The following is a 27,972-nucleotide window of genomic DNA, read 5'->3' as shown; positions in this document are numbered from 1 at the left end:
CTCTGACTGGCATTTGGACGGAATTATGGGCCCTTTATACTTAGAAAATTGAAAGTTTGGTTAAGTTTTGTGTTTTGGTCCACTTTACCCCTAAAGTATCATAGATATTGCTTTCATACTTGGAACACTCGCAAACTATCATAAGGGTACAGTAAAAGGACAAGTTGCATAACTCTGGATGTCATTTTTACGGAATTATGGCCCTTTTTTGACTTAGTAACTTTGAATATATGGTTAAATTTTGTGTTTCGATCCACTTTACTTCTTAAGTATCAAGGCTATTGCTTTCAAACTTCAAATACTTTCATGCTATCATGAGGTTACTGTACCTGGCAAGTTGAATTTTACCTTGACCTTTGAATGACCTTGACTCTCAAGGTCAAATTATTAAATTTCTCTAAAATTGCCATAACTTCTTTATTTATGATTAGATTTGATTGATACTTTGACAAAACTACTCTTACCTGACATACCACAATAGACTCCACCCAAACCTATGGGATACCAAAGGGGTCGAAACTTTAACTTCTGCTCGAGCAGAAAAAAATGCTGCTCGAGCAGCATTTAAATGCTGCTCGACCAGCAAAATGCTGCTCGAGCAGCAAATTTACTGCTCGACCAGCATTTTTTCTGCTCGAGCAGAAAATTCCTGCTCGACCAGCATTTATTTTTAGATTATGGCATTAGCCAATCAGAACTCTTGTTATATTTGCCACATGGTGCGAAACTGGTTTGTTTGGAAAAAATGGCTGCCGCCATGATGGTGCCTTTTTTGACATCTTCTGCAAGTTTATGTGACGACCTGTTTAAAGTTTAACAGTGACACGCGGTAAGTGCTTTATATTTTGTCTGCAAACTAGTCGATCAAAAAATTGTTGCCATTCGCTTAATAAGAAAATCGACCATAAATGTCTAACGGCTGTTAAAACTTTTGCGAAAATCACGACGATGACTGATAAGAATTGATAAGAATTGCTCAATGGGTGCGCAAGTGTAGGTTCTCTGTGTCTATCGATTTACTTTCTTAATGATTCTTAATAATTGCTTCCGACACAGGTGCCGATTGCCTGTGATTGTGCCTTTCTGGTTAACATTGTTTACGTTTCTCGTTCTCCCCATACATGTATATCTGCTGTCCTAACTTTTACAATTATCCAAAATATTATGTCTGTTAACCAGTTCTCAGTGCCCCAGATAAGCTGCGTATCTGCGTCTTTCACCCTATTAAAATGTTTAAAAATGCAAAGAAATACAATATCATGAGTATTGAAAACGCAACCAATTTGACTTTTACGCAAATTCGTCAAATTAACAATACAAAACTTCGATTAAAAATGCTTTGCTCATTTTAGGTATTTTCTCTTTGGAATTGTTATCATAATGCAGTGACGCTTACATTCAGCAAGCTCACTATGCGTTTTCAATCTGACCTAATTCGTCGCTCATTGTGCATGTATTTGTAAAGCGTCTGTACTTTCAGTTTCTATTACAATGCGAAATAAAAATAGCTAAGAGAGGTCGATAGACGTCCGAGATTGTTGCGCCAAAATATCAGCCAATCGCAAACTTTTTCAAATCAAGAAAGCAAGAGGCAATCAGTGCCGAATCATTCGTGTTATCGATTTTGTTAGAAACTGTGTATACAGCAAATGAGTTGACATCCAAAAAACATGATGGAAAGTCTGTGACTTAACAAACCTGTCAAAAGTAAAAAAAGGCATGTCATTAGTTAGAAATTGTCGACATTTTTTAAAGTTTATATCATGGACAGTTTCAAGGATTAAAGATATTACGAAACATCAGTTTTTTAAAATTTATGATGATAGTTTACAGTTCTATTGAATCAATACAAGTGTGCAGCGTCAACGGAAGTAAATCAGCAATTATTTTAAGGTATGCATTTTTATTACTCATTTTACCCTATATGAAGAATGGAATCACCCTTTTTTTCAAAATCAATGGTTGAAAACCCTATTTCCCAAATAATTATCTGGGGCACTGAGTTCTCGAGGACTTTTCTCAATTTCAGTGTAAATTATTTTTCACCGAGGCCAATAAGCTTGTTCAAAGCTAACAACAGGTAAAATGTGAGTTGTGTCTGAATTACAAGTTGTTTAATTTTTCATAATTGAAATGTTTACAATTTACTATTTATTGAATAACTTGGCTGTGCATAATTAAGTTCTGGGATGTTATTTTCAGCTCTGAACTGCGAAAAAATTGCATAACAATTACATTGGTGGCACTATAATGAGTTACCTTTCATCTGTCCTTCCATTTAAATGTCCCTTAAGCAGACTTCCCAAACTTTGCAGAAAGAGTTTAGGCATTGTATTACACACTCATTTTAACCATGGCATGCTATTGTACAACATGTCTTGACGGAAATAATTTCGATAAAAAATATTTGCAGTAAATAATTTTTCTATTGCGAATCGTTTGTATCTTTTAATCTTTATTCTGAAATGCCCCTCTTAAGAATAATGTCATGTATAGCTGGTTTAGAATTAAGAATGATGATATGTTCTAACAGCATTTTGTCATGTCATTTACTGTACTTCTTAACCTACATGTATTTGAATATTAGTTTAAACCTATTTATTTTAGCTCGATTTCATAGAAAGTAATTCCTACTTATTTTAAATGCTCTCGAGTCCGTTTCCTGGGCCTAGAACCAGTATTTGAATATTCAGTCCCCATATAACTACGCCCATATGTTGTGGACATTTTCATACAAGAATACAAACAGGAATATGTATTGAAGTTTGCTGTTTAAATTGACAGTCAATCGGAGGGTAACAGGTTTGTTTTTAACAAGAAGTGAGGAACTAAACACAATTTGCAGGGGAAAAAAAATCTCTTTATACCACTTAAGTATATTTGCATCACAGGAGCTCTGGTGTCCTGAGGTTGAGGAAACTAGTGTTGAATCTAAAACATTTAGCATCATGTACTCAAAAGTGAGAAGCCAAGTCAGACACCACAAAATGTAAAATAATCTGTCAGATGTTTGGTCTGACAGGCTACGAAATTCTGTCAGACTGAAGGATAATTTCTGGATTCCACTTATTAGCATACCTGATAATAGCATATTTCTGTTATTAGCATATAGAATGTCAAAGCACAGATTAATTCTTAAATTTTAATGTATTTTTCTTCTATTAATAGCATAATTTTTAACCCCAATATTCAGAATTCAATTAAAGTCTTTATAGCATAGAACATTCTCAGAATGCCAAGAAAATATGCTTTAAATTTGCAAAAATATGCTCAAATGCAAATGCAAATACCTTAGAATACAATTCCATTTGATAAATAGTTATCTTAAACATCAATCATATACAATGTTGAATTTAAATTTCACTTTGACGATCAATTATTAACAGATTTGACTTATTGTATGCCCCCAGTTGCTATATTTATGCTAAAATGTGTGTTCCGGTTAATAGCATATTCCTGTTATTAGCATAATTTTTGCTGATATGGTATGCTAAGAACAGGATTCCACTGTAGCAACATATTAATCAGGAATTATGGTTTGAATCCGTGAACTATTATTTTTAATGGTGAAAGAAAATCTCCATGGCGCGTTTTCAAAAATTCCTAATCAAGCTTGGTAAAAGAGCACACAGAATAGCAAATTTATTACAGCGCCAACTTATGGGTAAAAATGATTGATTTTTTTATATTCCGTAAAGACAAATGCCGCATCATATCCTATGGGTGATTTAAAAAATAATGAAGCCTAAATAAAACATGCATTTATTTTCTTACCATTAAGCTTGTTTGAGTTCTTTTTCTATCTTACAGAAGTGTTTCCATGTGATTAACTTAAATGTGAAAATTCTTCTCAATAACTTTCTTCATTAACAAAATATATTGAAAAATATCCTTAAAATTGCCCCAAGTGTACTGGTTTTGCGTGACATTTTATGTAAAAGGCAATTTTCAATTCTATACTTCAATAAAACTTTCAGAAATATTAGGTATTGCCATCATTTAATGAATATAAAAATTCATATGCTTTAAGAAAAATAAAACAATGCTTCTTACTTAGGTTGATATCTTTTGTAGCAAGTGTTCAAAGCAATGATGTTCTTGTCAATTTTGTGCCACAATTTTCAACTCTCTTCACGTATATTAAGAGATGGGATCATAAAGTGCTTCAATATTCATAGGCAAAAAGTGTCCTTTTAACCTGTCACATGTTTTTTCTACACATTTGTACAGGTATTTATACAATTATTTGTTCATGTAAATTTTGAACAGCTGAATACTAAATGTGGTCAGAATTTGTCCCTGTCACAAGTGTACATTTTGCAAGAAAGTTATTTTAAATTTTTCATAAGATAGAATTTTCAAGGTTTTACATCATTTTCTTCAAACCATTAATGCTTATCACTAGATGTACTGAAAATTTGATGCCAAAACCTTGTGAACTTTTTTTGCAAGACAAATATTGCATTGTCCCAAGTGTACGAATTTTTTATCATGTTTGATGGACAGGTGATAGCTTTTAAAAAATAAACAAAGGCACTAATTTTCTGGAAAGAAGTACACAGAAGGATGTAATCTCCAAGAGAAAAAGGTGTTGTCTTCACTCTGGGGGTTAACTACTCTTATTATATGGGTATGTCGCCATATTTTGTCTTCAGAAGAAAAATATAAGCATATAAATGATAATGTGTGGAAATTATATTTGACTTTACCATAACATTATTACAAAAACACATTTCCTCTTCTCAAATTAATGTCAATTTTAATCAAAATGTTTCTCCAATTATCTTCAATGTTAGCCTGAAGTTGGTTATTAAATGTTGTACATGTACACTTGGGACACAAAATGAATGTTTTTCTTATAAACCTCAAGAAAGTGAAAACAAACTTACATTATAGCGGAATTAATGATTAAATTTTGATTTAATAAAGCATTCAAAAGCAACTGAAAAAAAAGCCAAAATAAAAGTTGAACATGGTCAAATGTCAAATATGATGGATGAAAAAGTCTTTCACACACTTATAATTAAACCACGCAGACTGTCACCCTTGTGGTACAATTCCTACACATCTAAACTAAAAACCATGTTAAAACCTTCGATAAACAACGGTACAGCACTTATTATTATTTCATTCATTTTTAATGACACATTACCAAAATATATAGAGGATATATTGTATTACAGAGGAAGGTCAAGTAAGAGGACATCGTGTTTAATGTATAAAGTATAAAAAGAACAAGGTCTAATTTATAAAGAACAAGGTCCAATATATAGAGAATATAATGTTTAATATATAGAGAGCAAGGTCTAAATATAGAACAGTGAATTATATGTGTCTTGTTCTGAGAAAACTGGGCTTAATTCATGTGCGTAAAGTCTCGTCCCTGATTAGCCTGTGCAGACTGCACAGGCTAATCAGAGCCGAGACTTTCCGCTTTTATGGTATTTTTAGTTTGAAGGAAGTCCCTTCTTACCGAAAATCAAGTTTAAGCGGAAAGTGTCGTCCCTGATAAGCCGGTGCGGACTTCAAAGGCTAATCTGGGACGACGCTTTACGCACATCAATTTAGCCCAGTTTTATCAGAACAAGACATATTATAGAAAACGAGGTCAACTATTATAAAAAAATAGAAACATGTATTTGTATACAGAACCATGTTCAATATTTATAGAAAAGCGTCCAATATATAGAAAACACAATATTAGATCAACTTCAAGTATAGAGAGCAATGTCTTATATGTAGATATCAAATTCCAACATATAGAAGAGGCATACTGTCTTATATTTAAAGATCAAGGTCAATGCCATAGAGAACAATGTTTAATATGTAGAGAACATCATTCGATATTTAGAGAACAAGGTATGCTATCCATTTGTATAGAGAACAATGCCCAGCATATAGATCTCCAGCATATAGAGAGCAATGTATAATAGATCTTTATTATATAGAACAAGATAAATTATGAAACCAAAGTAAAATATATACAACTATGTGAAAAATATTTAAAACCAGGTCAAATGTATCTACAATTTGTGAAATATATGTGTTGTTTTATGGAAAATACAGATCTATGACACACTGCATAATTATGGAGATTCCTTATGCCTCTGATATCCCATCGGTTATAAACATATTTAGGGCCACAAAAATACCTCAAATGAAATACATATAAAAGTTATGCTATTTTTCTTCAGATTTTCATCCATTTTGAAAATGTCCCAAGTGTACAGATTTGGCCTAAAATCATGCTAGATCGTTTCAGCAAACAATTCAAGTTCCCTGTAACTTATCTTATAATTTTATAAGAATATTTTATGCCAATTTAATTTGTATTCTATATTACTGACTGTTTGGGTATTTCTTAGAATAAATGATAACTAAAGTTGTCAAGTACAAATAACCTTAAATCTCTAAACATCAACCTTAAATCATCAAACGGACACAGAACATTATTTGGGGAAACATTAATTTGTATAGTCAAATGTAATACAAATTTAAAAAGTATTTATATATGTTGAATGGTTTGCTTATTTAACTTGTATACAAAAGTCATGTAAGTGTCCCAAGTGTACACATGTTTGAAAATTGTATACAGTTTTGGCAAAAGCTAGTTTTTGCAGATTTTCTTATACAGTCAATCTTGTGGATGCGACCACTTGTATTAAGCGACCTTTGTCTTATGCGACCATTTTGAAATCCCACGGAGCTTTTTCGCTATATAATGATATTGTATTAAGCGACTTTTGTCTTACGCGACCAGCGACCGCTGATTTGTGTGTATTTTGATGTCCGAATCTTGTATTAAGCGACCACTAGGAGGTAAAAGTGGTTAATCTATCGATCTTTCAGGGACAAATCCGTGTTAATTGTTTATCTAAGCCGATAAGATGTACTGTTACACCTCTGCTTTGTTTTCACAACCATTATGATTATGCTTTGTCTCGTTGACCGGTTCTGACCGGTATTGTTGTAGACTGCGTATTAATTTATTGAGTTGAATAATAGGGGAACGTATTGCGCACAGTCTACAGCTTAAATAGTTTACTATGTGGATCGTTAAGAGACAATGCCGATTTTTCTCGAGTATAGATAACAGGTGCAGAAACAATGCACTGTACGCGACAAACATTTCCTGAGAAGTGCGGAAAATAAACTATTAATCTGCAACATCTGTCGAAATCCGTACATTACCAATTTGTAATAATGCTAATTAGTAGATATTTGTAAGCCAATCACATTGTTATTTACTTAATAAATTTTCCAACCAGGTCTGATTGTTTGTTTTCAATTGACGTGTTTTAATTTTTTCAGCTCATTATGTATCATAATCGAGTTAGATTTCCTTAAGCGTACATGCAGAAATTAAAATGTCAAAACAAAAAGTATTAACGTTAAACGAGAAAATTCGGGTTTTGGAATTGTCAAAGAGTATAAGTGCACGTAAAATCGCAGACGAGATTGGAGTCGGAAAAACCCAAATTCAGAACATTCTTAAGCGTAAAGCCGAGGTGCTTGCAGACGTGGAAAATAATGTGTCAGGTGAAAAAAAACGCGCAATATAGAAACGGAAAGAGAAATACATGTGATAATATATCATAGCTTTTGGCTTCTGACATTTATTTCTAGTTTTAGCTGTACACATGTATATGTAGACTGTTACACATTTTTAGCAAAATTCTTTGTTCTTAGGAAAAATATTTCCTTGTCTATGTTGTTTTTGCAAATAAATATGTACACACAATTGATTTATAATAAATGATAATTTATAATAAGTGAAAAATAAAACACATTATAAGTAAAATATTGTTTATGTATTGTGTTTATATTCATTTTATTATAAAAGTTAAAATCATTGTGGATAAAAGAGATAATCCTTCATATAGATTAAAATTGAGGGTAAGCATTCTTCCAGAATGGCCTTTTGTATTCAAAGACCGTTTTATTAAGAGACCACTTTTGATTACTCCCTTGAGTGGTCTCTTAATACAAGATTGACTGTATAATAAAAAAAAACTTCACATATATTTGAAGGTCATCCTATATTTTGATAAATCTGAGTTTTTACTTTAAGATACACTGCTTTGAGGCCAGGTAAAAAACTTTTAGGAGTATAGTTTTGAAAAATATGTGTTAAAAAACATGAAAATTTAATTTTTCCATATTTTTTTTTAGAACACTTCTGATTTTGTATTTAAATTTTGCTTAAGAACATACTGCATGTTGACAAAACACACAAAATATTGATAACATGTTTTAATGGGATTTTATTAAGTGCAAAAGACATGTACATTTATAAAAAAAAATTCAAAACATTTGGTTAACATCTTTTGTTGTGAAAAAGTGATTACATCTGACAGAACGACCCTACTCATTTATAAAACTTGAACCCTTTCCCTATGCAATACAAACAAAACTGTTGCCATAACTTAACATCTAAAATTTGAGAAAATTTTTCATTTAGGCTTCAATATCCCCACGCTTTTCGGAGAAAAAGTGGGGATATTGTGGTTATCTCCGTCTTCTGTCCGTCCTGGCCACTTTCTCCTCCTACACTATAAGCACTAGAACCTTGAAACTTACACACATGGTAGCTATGAGCATATGTGCAACCCTGCACTATTTGGAATTTTGATCTGACACCTGGGTCAAAAGTTATGTGGGTTGGGGTGGGGCCAGGTCAGAGATTTTTACTCATTTTTATGCCCCTGGATCGAAAGATCGGGGGTATATTGTTTTTGGCCTGTCTGTCATTGTATGTGTGTGTGTGCGTGTGTGTGTCCCAAAACTTTAACCTTGGTCATAACTTTTGCAATATTCAAGATAGCAACTTGATATTTGGCATGCATATGTATCTCATGGAGCTGCACATTTTGAGTGGTGAAAGCTTAAGTTCAAGGTCATCCTTCAAGGTCAAAGGTCAAATATATGGGTCAAAATCGCTAATTTAATGTACACTTTTGCAGTATTTCAATATTCAAGATAGCAACTTGATATTTGGCATGCATGTGTATCTCATGGAGCTGCACATTTTGAGTGGTGAAAGGTCTAAGTTAAGGTCATCCTTCAAGGTCAGAGGTCAAATATATGTGGCCAAAATCGCTCATTTTATGAGTACTTTTGCAATATTGAAGACAGCAACTTGATATTTGGCATGCATGTGTATCTCATGGAGCTGCACATTTTGAGTGGTGAAAGGTCAAGGTCATTCTTCAAGGTCAGAGGTCAAATATATGTGGCCCAAATCGCTTATTTTATGAATACTTTTGCAATATTTAAGATAGCAACTTGATATTTGGCATGCATGTGTATCTCATGAAGCTGCACATTTTGAGTGGTGAAAGGTCAAGGTCAAGGTCATCCTTCAAGGTCAAATATATGGTCAAAATTGCTCATGTAATGTCACTTCTGCAATATTGAAGCTAGCAATTTTATATTTTAAATGCATGTGTATCTCATGGAGCTGCACATTTTGAGTGGTGAAGGGTTAAGGTCAAGGTCATCCTTCAAGGTCAAACGTCATATAGGGGGACATTGTGTTTCACAAACGCATCTTGTTTGTCTTACCTGCTTGATATAGCAGTCACAGTAGCAGTTGGTGTATGTGCATTTTATGTGTGTCTCTGAGCTTATCCAAACTGTGATTCGATAATTGAATATGCCATTTTTAATATAGCTTACCACATATGTTCTCCATGTAGAGAAGCTGCAGCGCATGCGTTAACAAGAGATCAAAGGTCACATTTAGGGAGCTTTTTTGGCCAGTTCCAGTTATCATTTATCAGGCAATATACCAAACAAGATATTCAAAAAACTTTGTAAATCTTATTTGTTTTCTATATTTGGATCTTTATCTTAAATATTAAATTGTAATGACCACCAACACTTTAAAAATGATAGGCTATATATAAATTTAAGCTTGCTTTCTTAGTTCATTCTTATTTATTATTGTGTCCTATCTCTCACACTTATGTGTTTCCAATAATGTGTTAAGAGATTCACATATATATATATATATATATATATATATATATATATGTTTGAAAACTGATTACCAAAACAATTTGGTATAGATAAAGTACTGCTTAAGTATATAGGCACATGATTTTTGTTGATTTTTACCAACAAAATATTTGTTGCAGCCAGTTCATGTGTCAACGAGCGCAAATTGTGAACGATGGCTTGGAAAAAATTCAGTTCAGAGTTCAAAGCGCCACCTTGCAACAAACAGCGCCATGGAAACAGCTGTGGAGTGTTTGCATTGATGGTAATAAATTAGCTTTATATTTCTATATAGGAGTTACTTTGTCGTACTGTCGGTCGGTTTGTCGGTCTGTCCCGAAATTTCATCCGATCTTCACCAAACTTGGTCACAAGTTGTATCTTGATGATGTTTAGGCCAAGTTTGAATATGGGTCATGCTGGGTCAAAAATTAGGTCACGAGGTCACTTAGTGTGTTTTAAACCGAAAGTTTGTCCCGACCATAACTATGTCATTAATCGTTAGATTTTAAAATAACTTGGTACATTTGTTCACCATCATGGAACGGTGTGTTGCTTGAAAAAGTATGTCGATATCTCCAAGATCAAGGTCACACTTGGAGTTCAAGGGTCAAATGCTTGTCCGGGCCATAACTTTATCATTTATTGTGAGATTTTAAAATCATTTGGCAAATTTGTTCACCATCATGTGACGGTGTGTCGCGCGAAAGAATTACTTCAATATCTCGAAGGTCAAGGTCACACTTTGAGTTCAAAGATTAAAAATGGCCATAAATGAGCTTGTCTGGGCAATAACTATGTCATTCATTGTGAGATTTTAAAATCATTTGGCACATTTGTTCACCATCATTGGACGGTGTGTGGCGTGAAAGAATTACGTCGATAACTCCAAGTTCAAGGTCACACTTTGAGTTCAAAGGTTAAAAAAGGCCATAAATGAGCTTGTCCAGGCCATAACTATGTTGTTCTTGTGAGATTTTAAAATCATTTGGCACATTTGTTCAACATTATTGGACGGTGTGTCGCGCAAAAGAATTACGTCTATATCTGCAACGTCAAGGTCACACTGTGAGTTCAAAGGTCAAAATTGGCCATAAATGATCTTGTCCTGGCCATAACTATGTCATTTATTGTGAGATTTTAAAAATACATGGTTCATTTGTTCACAGTGATTGGACGATGTGTCATGCGAAAGAATTATGTTGATGACTCCAAGGTCTAGGTCACACTTGGAGTTCAAAAGTAAAAAAAATGGCCATAAATTTGGACTGCATGTCATGCTAAAGAATTCAAGAGTTCAAAGGTCGAAATGGCCATAAATGATAATGGCATTATCATTCTTAAAAATCGCCATAAATTTGATTCTCTTGTTTTGTGAAACAAGCATTCAAAATTGTCTGTGTAAATGCGGCACGTGGGGGTATTTGTCACGTCTGTGACAAAGCTCTAGTTTGCTTAGTAAAGATTTGCATTAACGTTTATTCAACAAAATAATGGGAGAATGTAGAATATAATCATCGTACCTTTCTGTTGGTGCATTGGTTTTTAGAGCCTTGCATTTTCTTTTAATTTATAAAGGACACGATATTTCATATGTAATATCATAAGCTGAGGATCAAACTGTGTTATAGAGTCCCACTTTTGTCAAATAACCCTGAAAAAAGGTTAAACAAGAAGATTACTCATATTTTAATTTATTAATGTGTCATATAATGAAAAATAGCATTCTCTTTGCTCCATTATATTATTTTGTATGAAAAGTTGTTTTTCAGTGTCTTAATGTGATTGTATATTTATGATGCATAAAACATGAATACTTTTCACTGTCAAACTATCGTTCTTGCAATTTTATTTTCAGAAATAGTATTTTTTGTGAACACTTAATCTAGTGAATATATGCTCTTCTTATTGCAAACAAATGTTGTTGTTTTTTAAGTTAAGTATGAATGACTTTTACTTTATTTCCAGACTGCCAAATGTTTGGTCATGAAAAAGCATCCCACAATGTTGCGACAGGCCCATGATTCAGTTTATCGAGACTAGTCGTGAGACGCAGACTTCTGATTCATGGAGTGCGGCAAACATATCTGTGCGACTCGATCACTCCACTGTAAAGACCCGCACAGCATTAAAATGGATATTATCAATATGTGTTGTTGCTCGAAAATATGTTTTTGTAGCAGGAAGTGCTTTGGGCTCGATTAATCTGAGAACTCAACAAAATATTAATAAAATCCTTCTGTGCCTTTTAGTTCTGAAAACAGAAGTAGCCAGTTGGTATTACACATCTCCTAAACAAGTACAGCACAATAAAACTGAAGGTTTTAAATCCTACATTTTTATAACATCTTTATATCCACACAAAAATATTGATGATTGTGGTGCTCAGATTGCAAAACCACCTGTTTGGCAAAAATAATGCAGATGGTTAGATTATGATAAGTGCAAGAAAAAAAGAATAACTCTGGAGATAATAATTGATATGATAATCATTGCTTGACAGAATCACAATTGACCTAGATATTTATTTATGTAGTGGTGTATTTTTCAATGAGTGCCTTAAGATTCCAAAAACATATTGACTTAAAATAAATAATCCCGATGGCGTAAATGACTTATCATTTCATGTTCATGAACCGGTTTTAAAATACTTTGTAGACTTATCTGCTAGGCGGTGAGGACTTTTAGACCACCTGATAAACTTCAACTTTATTTGCCCTAGTTAAGTAACCGACTAAAGATATGTTAACATAATACTGATGACTGATGAGTCTGTTGTGTCTTATATTCTCATTGCTACTTAAAATATTAAATTTTTTTCAACATTGAGACTAATAATAAGCAAATTCGTTTAATTGATATCCCCCGCCAAATAAATTTTGATTATTGATGGGTGCAGAACTAACAGAAAAGTTTATTTGAAGGGTTGTACCCTTATCTCACTTATTTAAAAGTAACAACATAAAAAAAAACAATTGGCAATAACTCTTATTTAAGAAAGTGTAGGGTTATAGATTTTGTGCATGACACCTCTCCTCATTGATATCTTAACATCCATTAAATTTCATCTTTAAATCGTGTATAGTATCTGTGATATAGTCCTGTAAAGTAACATCAGACATGTACATATGTACTAGGGTTATGTTTTTTGTGCATGGCACTTATTCTCATTGACAATTATACACCCATGAAATTTCATGTTGAAATCTTGTATTTATAGTTTCTGAGATAAAGCCCTGAAAAGTTACATCATATAAAAACAACAAAAGGGCAATAACTCTTATATAAGAAAGTGAAGGGTTGTGGTTCTTATGCATGGTTCTATAAATGAGATATAGCCCTAAAAAGTTACATCATAAAATAACAATAACAAGAAAGGGCAATAACAGTTACGTAAGAAAGTATACGGTTATGGTTCTCGTGCATTGATAATTATACACCCATGAAGTTTCATGTTAAAATCTTGTATAGTATCTGAGATACAGCCCTAGTTACATCATACAAAAACAACAAAGCGAAATAACTCTTTTTTGGAAGAAAATGTAATAAATGTCCACACCCCCACACAATGCACCGCTCTTCACTCCATCCCTCCCTCCTTTGTGATTGAAAATGAGAGTCCCTTCACCTTTAAAAAGAAAATAGATGAGCGGTCTGCACCCGCAAGGCGGTGCGCTTGTTTATATTAGAACTACCCAATAAAACATTTTTTTGTACACGATCGTATTGCATTCAATCTAAATTTAGATTAGCTCGTCCAATAAAAGCTGTGTCCCATAATGCACTGTACTCTTTACCCTTCTGAAAAATGGCGTAGCCATATATTGTGTTTACATAATTCCTAAACATAGATCTATTTGTTGTCATAAATGTTTAAGATTATTTTTTCGTAAGTGATGTTGTAAGTATGTTGGATTATCGGATACTTGTTCACATAAGAAAAGCGGTTATTTAGTTATCGATACGATTCGGTTTATATGCATGAATTGCCAAAACACCGATGTCACCGATATCCACTGCGATCACGGTGAATCGCAGTAAATCTCGGCGAATCACCACAAAATTGCGGAGAATCACAGTGAAGATTATCTTGCTATCGCGCAAAGGCGGAGTAACGAATCACGGGAAATCTTGGTGATTTTCCACTAAAAAATCCAACTGTCCACCTTGACTCTGTGAATTGGGCAAAAATCAGGGGTCGCGTAGTGCCACCCTAGTCTAGCTCTTCTAGAAGAGCTCTGGTCCACAATGTAACTGGTGTATTAGACTACACTTTGAAAATGAAAATAAATACATGTTTTCTTTCTGAGTGTTGATATGAAGGATACATCTCATTAGTGCAATGACTTAATAGAATAAAACCTAATTTTGTCACTATTTTTGTTCATATCCATAGGTGGCACAGGTGTTTGGCGCATGACCAATTCACTGAAATACTATCAAAATGTCATTAAACAACATTGTTCATCACTTTGACAAAAAATATTCTGATATAATATATATGAACATATAAATTATATAATAATTTTTTTGTCAAAGTGATGAAAAATGTTTTTTTTATGACATATTGATAGTGTTTCAGTAATTTGGCTATGCATCCAACACCTGTGATACATGTAGGTGGTACCTCGTATACATTTTATTTATTAAGATTTTACTACAACAGTGTACTACCAGCACTTTTTACATTTCCTGCAAAAAGTGTCATGTGCACAACTTTTCTGTTTCATAAAAATTATTTATTTATCAAACATTTATAAGAACAATAAATATTTGTACAGCAACTGCTTATTACATGCTTTTTGAATTTATCTTATGATTGAAAATAAAATAATAGTTTCAAGTCTGAAGTATTTAAAGCTTTCTGTATACTTTGCTAATTTTTTCTTTAATGTAATGCTAGAAGAGTAGTTTGTTTATAGAGTGATTTTGTACAATTTGTTTTACATTAGATCACTTCCTTTCTCTGAACTTGTGAAAAGAGCCTCGAAAACAAAACAAGAAGAATATTTTGCTGAAGAGGTAGGTAGTTTCCTTGTGTTTGCATTCTTGTGCAGAAATAATTACAGCAATCAAACACCGCCTCACTATAACAACTTTGTTGTGTGAATTACAAATACATGTATGTAATAAAGGTGGGCATAGTAATGTTTCCTGTAGATTTCTAACATTAAGAGACCAAAGCATGCAAACACTGTCATAGGCAATGAACACATAAAATGTATGTGTGTTTGTCATTCGTATTCTTAAACAACTAATTTTTGTAATATGTATGTTATATGTATACATAAAATGTTTGTTGACCTCAGACCTCAGAGCTTTTTTCCTTCTTAAATCTTAAGAAAGGGCCTTATAACTGCCCCTGCCCCAAGAGATAGACCCCTTCCCAATAGAGAATTTCTTTAAAATGATGCAATTTTCCCCAAATTTCAAGCTTTACAAAACTAAACATAATTATGAATACGCTTTTCAGACAGAAAAATATTACCTCCGGGCACTAGGTGATGATCCTCGCAAAGACATTGCAGACATTCGTGTCCAGTTTCCAAATCTTGCTTCAGACATAAATATTCCACCGTTCTTTCCTGAAGAGAAGTTCTTTTCTTCTGTCTTCCGCATTGCCTCCCCTGATCTCCAGCTGTGGACACATTATGATGTAAGTTACCTCCCCTTGTCTATAGCCGTGGACACAATTTGAAGTCAGTTGCCTCCCCTTGTCTTCAGCTGTGGACACATTATGATGTAAGTTGCATCCCCTGGTCTTCAGCTTTGGACACAGTATGATGTAAGTTGCCTCCCCTGGTCTACAGCTGTGGACACATTATGATGTAAGGTACTTCCACTGGTCTTCAGCTGTGGACACATTATGATGTAAGTTACCTCCCTTTGTCTCCAGCTGTGGACACATGATGTAAGTTACCTCCCTAGTCTCTAGCTATTGACAAATTATTATACATGTACAACTTACCTCCCCTGGTCTCCAGCAGTGGACACATTACAATATGAGTTTCCTCCCCATGGTTCCAGCTCTTGAAAAATTATGATGTAAGTTACCTCCCCTGGTCTCCAGCTGTGGACACATTTTAATGTATGAAATTTGTTTTCACACAATATATAGAGAATGATTAATGTTGAAACTCATTATTTTTGCTTCATTTCTTTGAAAACCTAAGGCTAACTGAAATGCTCTCAAGCCGTCTCCTGGGTAGAACCAGTACTTGGTGTCTTTTGCAGATGTTGATTGACAAAATGCTCCCACCGTGGTGATCAAACCCTTGACCTCTTTTTAGCTCGGCTGATTTCGGAGAAAACCCGAGGTTTTGTCATAGCCAGCTCGCCGTCAGCCGTATGCCGGCGTCGTGCTATAACCTTTACATTGGCTCTAAAATCAAAGTGCGTCCACCTACAACTTTGAAACTTCATATGTGGATGCACCTTGATGAGTTTTACACGCCACACCAATTTTGGGGTCACTAGGTCAAAGGTCAAGGTCACTGTGACCCCTTAAAAAAATAATCTGACAAGCTTTTATTTATTCAAAAATGCACCCGCAGCCGAGCGTTGGCACCTGTTATGCGGTGCTCTTGTTTGAATTTATATGCTGGTTTGTCAAGAAGGATTGATGGACCCTATTTATCAAGTGATCTAAGGTCAAGCATTCAATATTACATCTCCTAACATCTTTTTTTTTGCTTGGAAGAATGTTAATATGAAACTGGATATTTACTCTTCATAACTAGATGATTTATCATTATGCAATTTATATAGCTCCTCATGGAAAGGTCAAGGTCACAGTTCAATCTTTTAGTTATATTTTTTTTAACAGATCTTTTTAAAATGCATTAAGGGACTGATACATGTTCTGAATTGGTTTTGTTTCCTGAATGAATTTATCATATTTTATCTTTTTGCAGAAGGTCAACCCCAACCTTCGAATCATTTTAGTAAATTGTGCTGATCTTTTTATGCCCCTGGTAGGGTGGCATATAGCAGTTGAACTGTCCGTCAGTCCGTCCGTCTGTCCGTCCGTCCGAAAACTTTAACATTAGCCATAACTTTTGCAATATTAAAGATAGCAACTTGGTATTTGGCATGCATGTGTATCTCATGAGGCTACACATTTTTAGTGGTGAAAGGTCAAAGTCATCCTTCAAGGTCATAAGTCAAAAAATTAAATCCAAGGGAAGTAATAAGCTTTAAAAGGGAGATAATTTCTAAACCTGCCAAAGGATATATTGAAATTTTATTTCAAAGCTGCGCAATAGGGGGCCTTGTGTTTCTGACAAACACATCTCTTGTTTGTAGCATAAAAAAGTGTAGATGTATATGAATTATTTACAAAAGAACAATTTCATAATATTAATATTTAGAGCAGACAGAATATTGTCCAGACTTTTGTGCCTTTCTTATACACTTCAACACCGTTATTTCGAAGTCATCGGGACCGTTAAAAAAACTTTGGATTAACGATTATTCAAAATAAATATTTGACAGAAGACTTCTTTGATTCTGTTAAAATAAAATGTTGTGGAATTCGCATGGTTCGGTTAAACACTACTAATAATTGTTTCGCTTAAAAACGTTAACTATATGGTCAGATAGCCATAGATTTCTACTTGTAACAAAAGAAGGAATAAAATGATTTTGTTTCTTCTTGATTTTTCTCTAATAACAGAATTATCCGCTTTTGACGACATAATAAAATTAACACGCTACTCGCATACGCTAAAGGTGTAATTATCGGCTTTTGAAGCGCCACATGCAGACGACAAAGGTGTGAAATAACGCTGAGTGTTTTGCAGTTTTGACTACGGATTAAAGATTGATAATTAGGTGCGAATTATAGTGTTGGGACTGACAGAATCACTTAGAATTACCGATTTCTTCGGTTTAACGAAGTTTGGATTAACAATCAAATTTTACATTAAACAAAGAAGAACCAAAATCGGGACCCGAAAAATACTTCTAAATAACGGTGACTTCGGATTATCAGTGTTCGAAATGACGGTGTTGAAGTGTAGTTGGTATTAATTTGCAGACTGCAGTTCTGTCATTATAATGCTCCATAAGTAGTTATGAGGTAAACACTTTCGTGATAGATGAGTCATTGATGCGAGATCAATTTAAAATTAGGCACTGTTCAGATGTCAACACATCACACCTTCCCCCATTGTTAATCAATATTAAGCGGTGGTGAAGAATTGTAGTATCAATATGTCGTTAATTATCAGGATAATAAATGTCTGCTAATTCTTATTGGTTAGAGTGATAGAGAAGGCTGCCATTTCGTGAATTTCAAGTATTTACTACGCTTTATATACAAAACTTTATGATATGTTCATGTAATACTATGTTTCCTTTAGGACTCATTGATTTTGTGTTTATATGCATGTTTTACATGTCTTTTATACTTCTTCAGGTAATGGACAACTTCTTGATCCAAGTTCAAGGTCGCAAGAGAGTCGTGCTGTTCAGTCCAAGTTCGGTCAATTTTCTCTACATGAACGGTATGGCAATCAGGGGATACAGCTATATAGCTTCAAGTATATGCAGGGCCTGACATTAATAGTAAGGACAACCAAAATATCGGTCCAAATGAGTAAAAAAAAAATGCTAGTCTGATGAGCATTATAAAAAGATCAAGGTTATCTATTTCTCTAATAAAATAGCAAGCTTACTGATAAGAAATGCAATAATTAGTCTGGAATTTTAATGCAAATCTAAATGTTGTATAAACAATTATGTGTGATGTATTCCGGTACTTTCTAATTGTGCTATACTGTGCTTTAAACAAGAGAGATAAATCGTATAATTCCATTAGAAAAACAGTTTTGTTTAGTTCGTTTATATCATATTTAATGAGGCCATTTTTGCTTGCAGTTACTGCTTGTCATTTTCTTTGTTCATTAATTGTACATTGCATCTTTCTAAAGTAATACATGTAGTCAGTTTTGTTTATTTACAACTGAATATGTTTGTTATGCACAAATTAAGGCTATTAAAACTGCTATAGCTGTTCTAACATTACTATAAGCTATAAAACAAGTGAAAACAAAGTTTACAGTGGGGCACCTAATACTGAATGGGTATCTATGAGCGAACGCAAAATAATTTATACTTCACTATGCAATCTTGATGTACATATTTAATCACCCAAGTCATTTGAGACCTTTGAGAAGCTTATGTTAAGTTTATTATGCTCCCCCAAAATTTATTTTGGGGGGGCATATAGTCGCCGCTTCGTCTGTCCGTCCGTGTGTCCGTCCGTCCGTGCACAATTTGTGTCCGGGCTATTTCTCAGCAACTAATGACCCGAATTTGATGAAACTTTATGGGAAGCTTCACTACCAAGAGGAGATGTGCATATTATCAGCGGGTTCTGGTCGGATGATTTTTCACAGAGTCATGGCCCTTTGAAATTTTCTATAAAAAAATTCTTGTCCCCCCAACTACTGTGCCATCAAGACGTTTCCTTTTATCTGAATATATAGTGCAATATTGTGACAACAAACCTTTGGGGAGCATCACCCGTCTCTGACGGTTTCTTGTTTGTATTATGATAGACCAAGATTTGTTTATTTCTTCAAATTTATCAAAATTTATCATTATTGAACTGCATGTGGAAAGATTTGCTTGTTTAAGAATGATAATTATAAGTCATCAGCCTGGGATATGTAGAGATATGACTGTAAAGTTGGCTCATTGGGCTCATTCTGCTGTCTTCACCAAATTTTGTTAATCATTATTGTGGGCTTTATATCTGGATCAGGTTGTTCAAGTTTGATTATCACGGTCATGATAGTCAATTTTGTTAATCAAAGTCGAGTTGGGCAAGTTTGATAATCAAAAGTCAAGATGGTCTAGTTTGATAATCCAAGTCAAGTTGGTCAAGATTAATAATCAAGATGGTAAAGTTTCGATAATAACAATCAAGTTGGTCAAGTTTGATCATCAATAATATTGCTTCTTGATTACTATATGAGTTTTAATAGTTTATTTACCAACAAACATCACTATTTTGGATGGATATGTCTGCTGATGGAATTGTTTGGCCATAGGAACAAAAGAATTAAGACCCTTCTTGATTGATCTAAAAAAATAAACTTCTCTCTATAACTAATTACCCTCTATCACTAATTCTACCTGGGAAATAGACTTATGTATGTCTAAATATGATGCAAAGAATTTAAAATTACTGGTAAAATGTTTCGAATTTTGCTATAGGTGACAAATCGGAAGTTCTTGAGATTGACACGGTGGACACTTTTCGTTTTCCGTTGTTCAGCAAGGCAGAGAGATATGAAGTGATCTTGGAGCCAGGGGACATCCTTTTTATTCCTGGTAAGTTGAGCTGTTTATAAAGAAATATTTATATTTTATTTTAGTTAACTGGGAAAAAATGCAAAAGAATAGAATTCCCAACTGTTTAAATGCCAATGATCGTGATGACAACCATGTGTTCTTTTTTCTGATAAACCATTATAATTTCCTAATTTTATATATGATATAGTTAAACCATACCTATGTGTTTGAAATGGAAACACTGTTTTAATAAGCTGCTATCAGTTTCATCACGGATCTTGTGCTGTCTGGAGTAAACTCCTTGCACTTTACACATGACATGTTATCAGATAAAGACCAAGACGATCAGGTAATGGCTGAATCACTGTACCATGAAACTCGCACTTTAAACAAATAATATTTGTAGGAAATTTTAAAAAGCTGGCATTCTTCAATAGAAAAGACATTTGAGGTTTAATGTTAAAATTATTAAATGCATGGTGTATACGCTGAAATGAGACTCGGAGTCCTAAGCTATCCCTTATACACCAATCGACTGTATTCCATGTGAAAAAACTTGAACCATGGATCCCGCGGTAAATTGGCGTTAGTTGAACAATTTTACATTGTTGACCTTATTTGGAATTTCAAGACATTGAGCTCAAACTAAAGATTGCCGTCATCGTCACTGGGATCGGAACACACATTGGTTTTGATCACAATTAATACTAATGACTTTTTCATAATATGTTAAATATGAATTAAAAAAAGTTTTCATAAGAAAATCTTGTTAATATGTTTAAGATGGTATTTTTCTTTTAAATATCTGTTTTAAGGTTCGTCATGATGTAATGCACGCGATTCGCTTAGTCAAAATTAGTCAACAGATTTTTCCTCCCCTCAGACTTCATTTCAATCACACCCTTGATATACATACTTAAGTATTCTGTGCCCTGGATTAGGAAATTGTTTTGGGCTGTTTGCTTAGCCCAGTGAATAGTACATGCGCTGCTCACCAAGGCAACCCTGGTTTAACCCATTTATTCCTAGCATCTAAAAAAAAGGCCTTGGCAAACAGCGTAGACCTAGATGAGATGCAGCATGATGTGGTGTCTCATCAGGGTCTGGGCTGTTTGCTTTAAGGAATTTCCATAAGAAACATTCTAAATATAGAAATAAATATACTAGACATCCCTAATTTTGGAAATAAATTGATCCAATTTAGAAGGATGGGAGAGTCCACTAGGCATAAATGGGTTAATTCCTGGAAGTATCGGTTGGTGGTCGCCATGCCGGACTGATGGGGTTTTCTCCTGGTACCCCGGCTTCCCCCACACAATACAAGACCACACTTATATTGACAATCTTTCAGTAACAACTAAACAGTCCCCAACCTTTGTGAGTCTTGTAAAAAAATTAGGATGGAGTGGTGTACCACAATCAGGGTCCTCACATAATGCAGCCTTAGGCTTGGAAGTACGGCATAAACTTCCAAATATGCACGCACACACACACGCACACACACAGGAACTTCTTTGCAATGTCAATTAGCAGTTATACAATTAAATTCTGTTCTTTTAACCCTTTACCACTTACATATGTACTTTGACTTATTTAAAGTCCCTTTAAATGTTAAAGTTAATTAAAGACCTTTCTTACTAAATTCATGTTTTAAAGGCTTCATTTCAAACCATTAGATACTGATGAGCAGCAAACAGCATAAAACCTGAACAGACTGCGAGTTACTCGCAGGCTGGTCTGGTTTTATGCTGTTTGCACATAACCATTTTCACTGCCTCTGAGTGGGAAAGGGTTGATATATATGAGTCGTGTTCTGAGAAAACTGGGAATAATGCTTGTGCGTAAAGTGTCGTCCCATATCAGGGATGACACTTTCCGCTTTTATGATATTTTTATTTTATTTTTTTATTTTAGGATATTTTTAGTTTCAAGGAAGTCCGTCCTTACCAAAAATCAAATTTTAGGCGAAAAGTGTCGTTCCTGATTAGCCTGTGTGGACTGCACAGGCTGATCTGGGATGACACTTTACGCACATGCATTATGCCCAGTTTTCTCAGAACGCTACTCCTATATGTCGATCAGCAGATGTTGGAAACTTTATGTAAATAAACATAAATAAAGAGGTTTGTCTATAATGATATGATCTCAATTAGCCACTGTGTCTCATGTTAATGATATTACTAATTTGCAATTACTATCAGTAGCTAATTTTCTATTTGATTTTCAGAATAAAATACTTTTGCTCTTTTAATTCAGTTTGAACAGAAGCTTTCATTTTAGAAGAAAAGTTAAATGTTAGCTTTCCAAAACACATTTAACAAACAACAGCTAAAAGGTGTTCATTAAAGGCCAAATGTATCCCATGTGATTATTATAGAAGGAGTTGCTCTGCGGTGTCAATTACTTTTCTTTTAAGTTACTTTTATGTAATAACTGTTTAAGTTACTTTTTCGTAATAACTGTAACCCTGTCAAAAAGCTACATTAAAAGCGTAACAGATGTGAAACTTAAACCATATTTAAGTTCAGCACATGTAAATATTGTCATTTTAACATTGTAGTGTCTAAAATATTCATTTATTGCAAGCAATATTACTAAAATACATCTATGCAACCTCTCAAAATAAATACTCAGGGCACGAAAGTTCAGTTTAAAGTCCCAGGTTTTTAAGTAAAAAACCGCTTTTGTAAAGCTTAATGTTTATTCAAGTTTAGGTTCCATTAACTTGTGTTCCTGTCACATTTTCAGCCCTCTGGTTTCACAATGTGATATCCCTGGAGTTTGGTGTAGCTGTGAATGTGTTCTGGAAGCACCTGGACGACAACATGTATGACACCAAGGATACGTACGGTAACAAGGACCTGCTCCCGGCAACGCGGGCGTTTCAGATCACAGACCGCGCAATCAAAGCTTTGGAAGAAATGCCTGCAGAATACAGGGACTTTTATGCACGTAGGCTTATCAGTCGGATAGAACAGAAGGCCGTGAATCATGGTGATAAATCAGATGATGGATTTCATAGTGATAAACCTGATAATGAATTTCATAGTGTTAAACTTGATGATGAATTTCATAGGGTTAAACTTGAAGATTGATAACAAAGTGTTGAACCTGATGGTGAATTTCATGTGTCAAAAAGGTCATCATGTACAATCTAAGAAAAACCTTGTTTTTGCTCTCAGTACACAGTTTTAACTCAATCTTGATGATGCTTTGTCAGTATGGTAATCTTGACATTACCTAGGCCGAGTTTGAATTTTGGTAAAATAGTTAAAAACTAGATCACTATGTTAAACTCTGGAAACCACATTTATAACTGAAGGTTAACATTGTTACTTTGACAATGCTGGGTCAAAGTTGAATCTGGACAAGTGGGGTCAAAAAGTAGGTAACTAGAAACGAATCATAGAAACAACATCTACTATAGAAGCCAAATTTATGATTCAATCATGATAAAGGACTTTGGTCGAAATGTTTCCTTTCACCATTTCTACATGAAAACTATTTTCGAATCTGGTCTAGTGGAGTCAAGAACAGGGTCACCAGGTCAAACATCTGATCTAGAAGCCATGGTTATTACCGTACACAATCTTGATAAAACAAGGTCAGATTGTTTATCTTGACAATATCAAGGCCATGTTTTTATTCTGGGTCATGCTTGGTGAGTCTGGATCAAGTGGGGTAAAGAACTTAATCACCGGGTCAAGTTTTTTTACTATTGGTAAACCTCGAATGCAGATAGGTGCTTTTGAGCAGTTATGGCAAATGTAAGGACCTATACGAATATATGAGTGATAGATACCATGGAGGGTCCAGACATTCCTTGAACATTGCGTTTAAGGTGGTAGGGTGCTTTCCTGAAGTATTTCCAAAATCACAACCATGGGCTCAGGAATGGAAAACAAACAGGGAATAATCGGTTTATATTATTTATGTCCTTACTGCTGTTACAGCATATTGGTGAGGGCGTTTGCCTATGGTGTGTGAGATTGATTGTACGTGTCTCGCACCGGCACAGGTTGGCTTGTTCTTATGTGCGGCTGCTTGCACAGCAGCGAGTGTTCAGTATTATCACAGAGTTCCTATTCCATACAGTTTAGGTCAAGTGCAGGGAGTATTGGATATGATTCGGACGTAATGATGTTCAACAGTAAATTTGTGCCATGAATCTAATTGGGTGGCTCTTAAAGGGATCTTTTCACGGTTTGGTAAATTGACAAAATTGAAAAAAGTTGATTTAGATTCGCAAGTTTTCATTTTAGTTATATTTGTGAGGAAACAGTATTACTGAACATTTACCATAGTCCAATATAGCCATTATATGTATCTTTTGACGATTTGAAAACCTAAAAATTATAAAGGACCTGCTCCCGGCAACGCGGGCGTTTCAGATCACAGACCGCGCAATCAAAGCTTTGGAAGAAATGCCTGCAGAATACAGGGACTTTTATGCACGTAGGCTTATCAGTCGGATAGAACAGAAGGCCGTGAATCATGGTGATAAATCAGATGATGGATTTCATAGTGATAAACCTGATAATGAATTTCATAGTGTTAAACTTGATGATGAATTTCATAGGGTTAAACTTGAAGATTGATAACAAAGTGTTGAACCTGATGGTGAATTTCATGTGTCAAAAAGGTCATCATGTACAATCTAAGAAAAACCTTGTTTTTGCTCTCAGTACACAGTTTTAACTCAATCTTGATGATGCTTTGTCAGTATGGTAATCTTGACATTACCTAGGCCGAGTTTGAATTTTGGTAAAATAGTTAAAAACTAGATCACTATGTTAAACTCTGGAAACCACATTTATAACTGAAGGTTAACATTGTTACTTTGACAATGCTGGGTCAAAGTTGAATCTGGACAAGTGGGGTCAAAAAGTAGGTAACTAGAAACGAATCATAGAAACAACATCTACTATAGAAGCCAAATGTATGATTCAATCATGATAAAGGACTTTGGTCGAAATGTTTCCTTTCACCATTTCTACATGAAAACTATTTTCGAATCTGGTCTAGTGGAGTCAAGAACAGGGTCACCAGGTCAAACATCTGATCAAACAAGGTCAGATTGTTTATCTTGACAATATCAAGGCCATGTTTTTATTCTGGGTCATGCTTGGTGAGTCTGGATCAAGTGGGGTAAAGAACTTAATCACCGGGTCAAGTTTTTTGACTATTGGTAAACCTCGAATGCAGATAGGTGCTTTTGAGCAGTTATGGCAAATGTAAGGACCTATACGAATATATGAGTGATAGATACCATGGAGGGTCCAGACATTCCTTGAACATTGCGTTTAAGGTGGTAGGGTGCTTTCCTGAAGTATTTCCAAAATCACAACCATGGGCTCAGGAATGGAAAACAAACAGGGAATAATCGGTTTATATTATTTATGTCCTTACTGCTGTTACAGCATATTGGTGAGGGCGTTTGCCTATGGTGTGTGAGATTGATTGTACGTGTCTCGCACCGGCACAGGTTGGCTTGTTCTTATGTGCGGCTGCTTGCACAGCAGCGAGTGTTCAGTATTATCACAGAGTTCCTATTCCATACAGTTTAGGTCAAGTGCAGGGAGTATTGGATATGATTCGGACGTAATGATGTTCAACAGTAAATTTGTGCCATGAATCTAATTGGGTGGCTCTTAAAGGGATCTTTTCACGGTTTGGTAAATTGACAAAATTGAAAAAAGTTGATTTAGATTCGCAAGTTTTCATTTTAGTTATATTTGTGAGAAAACAGTATTACTGAACATTTACCATAGTCCAATATAGCCATTATATGTATCTTTTGACGATTTGAAAACCTAAAAATTATAAAGCGTTGCAACGCGAAACGATTGAATAATTTGGAGAGTTCTGTTGTTGTCGTTAAAATTTACGAAACTACGAAGATTGCTTATATAAGGTATAAAATACTTATACTGTGTACACCCGGCAGAATAGCCGAGAGGGCTTATGCATTTTTACTTCAGACTAACTCCAGGACTCCGAGGGTCACTGGTTCGAGCCGTGGTACCGGCTACTTTTTTTTCCTTTTTTAAATTTTATTCTTGATTTTTTACTGGAGGTTTTAAGATCCAATGTTAACATTTATCAATATAAAGCATGACAAACTTCAAAATATGCCAAAATCTGTGAAAAGGCCCCTTTAATTGAGAGGCATGAAGCTATAATAAAATACACATAAAACGTAGAGATGTTATTTGGTTTGTACAAAAATGCGCAAAGTGCTTGTGCATTACGTGTGAATTCCATTGACTGGTCGTTGGACTATATAGCGTTATTGAAAGCCTGCCTACCTGATATTTATGTTCAGATGTTTTGTATGAAATTATTATTGTCAAAATACAATTTCTATATGATTACTCAAACATGATACTTTATGATACAAATGAAAATGGAACTAAAGGGGTTTGCAATTGAAAATAGGTCGCTATGTCATCTTTAAAGTAAATAAATTGCTTACCTTAACTGTTCACAATTCTGGAGGCGAGTCATTAGATAAGTAATGGGAACCATTGATTTTTGTAATATTATGATAGAAACTTAATATGAATTTAAGTAAGTTTCGTGTCGTGTGTCTGTGATATACATGTGTAAGTAGTATAACGAAAACTGAGTTTGTTTTTGTGTTTTAGTAATTGAAAAGCATAGTATGAACTAATGTATTAAGTATTTGTGTGTCTTGTTTAAGAATGAAACACAATAAAAACTGGATACATTGACCTGCAATTTCCAGCTACTTCGTTTTTGCTGAAAGATTTTCAATGTTAACGTGGTCTTGTGCTGTGAGGGGCGGAGGGGGGGGGGGGGGCGGAGTACTCAATTTGAGGAAACCTCACCTGTCTGGTATGGTGATCACGTGCGCTGGGAGCGCGGATTGAACCCGGGTCGCCTGGGTTCAAACCAAGGCGCTAATCGGACATTCCAGCTAACGTGGTGGCTTGCCATTCTATTAACATCGATGTGAGGCACTTCCTTTGTCCGGTTTTTTATGCAGACTCATAAGCCCGTCCCTCATATTTGGGAAAATTCAAGTACGCATATATAATTTGCGGACGAATATAAATATGCCTTAACACGGATTTATTTTTATTGATTACATTTTACTGAAATGATGTGTTTTTGTTTGATACCGTAACATTGCAAGAACTTCAAACACTCAATACTGTGTGTTTATACACATATATGCAATACATTGCGTTGTCATTTAGTGTCTACGTTCAGTTCCGATTATGTATACAAGAATTTAAATTTTAGAAAAAAAACGTGTGTTTATTTATTAAATCCGGTTAATAACATCGTTACGTTCTTTTCAATTGTGGAAAGTTTTGAATTTGATAAATGAAAACGTCTTCATCTTGAACAACTGACACCCGTCCTCTACTAATGAGCCACGCTCTGTGCAAAAAAGGGGTTAAATGCATGTGTGTAAAGCGTCGTCCCAGATTAACCTATGCAGTCCGGACATGCTAATGCGGGACGACACTTTCCGCAAAAACTTGATTTTTGCTAAGAGACTTTCTGGAAACGAAAAATGTCATAAAAGCGGAAAGTGTCGTCCCTGATAAGCGGACTGCACAGGCTATTATGGGACGGTATTTTACGCTCATTCATGAAAGTCCCTTTTTTCACAGAGCGCGGCTCAAATACTTTGAGGCA

At 34.6% G+C, this 27,972-nt stretch overlaps 1 protein-coding gene and 1 long non-coding RNA gene across 5 annotated transcripts in view; both read left to right on the top strand.

Annotated features, from left to right (window-relative positions):
* Nucleotides 1-27,035, top strand: part of LOC127846998 (tRNA wybutosine-synthesizing protein 5-like) — a 34,531-nt gene extending 7,496 nt beyond the window's left edge. For 2 of the 4 annotated variants that reach the window (XM_052378474.1, XM_052378473.1), the window contains exons 3-7: nt 14,952-15,021; nt 15,473-15,655; nt 18,419-18,506; nt 20,224-20,340; nt 23,050-27,035. In XM_052378474.1, coding sequence (XP_052234434.1) covers nt 14,952-15,021; nt 15,473-15,655; nt 18,419-18,506; nt 20,224-20,340; nt 23,050-23,396 — 805 coding nt within the window. In that variant the 3' untranslated portion in view covers nt 23,397-27,035. The remainder of the gene's footprint in view (nt 1-14,951; nt 15,022-15,472; nt 15,656-18,418; nt 18,507-20,223; nt 20,341-23,049) is intronic. The other 2 variants (XR_008033777.1, XR_008033776.1) reach the window with 2 other exon arrangements.
* On the top strand, nt 671-12,610 carry LOC127847000 (uncharacterized). The gene is made up of 3 exons (XR_008033778.1): nt 671-829; nt 10,140-10,264; nt 11,968-12,610. It is a non-coding gene; the product is annotated as an uncharacterized LOC127847000 (long non-coding RNA).
* Nucleotides 27,036-27,972: the final 937 nt, after the last annotated feature.

This window comes from Dreissena polymorpha, chromosome 10 (genome assembly GCF_020536995.1).
Source record: "Dreissena polymorpha isolate Duluth1 chromosome 10, UMN_Dpol_1.0, whole genome shotgun sequence".
In the NCBI taxonomy this organism is placed as follows: Eukaryota; Metazoa; Mollusca; class Bivalvia; order Myida; family Dreissenidae; genus Dreissena; species Dreissena polymorpha.
Note: the sequence above shows the minus strand (reverse complement) of the source record. Positions and strands in the feature narration are given on the sequence as shown.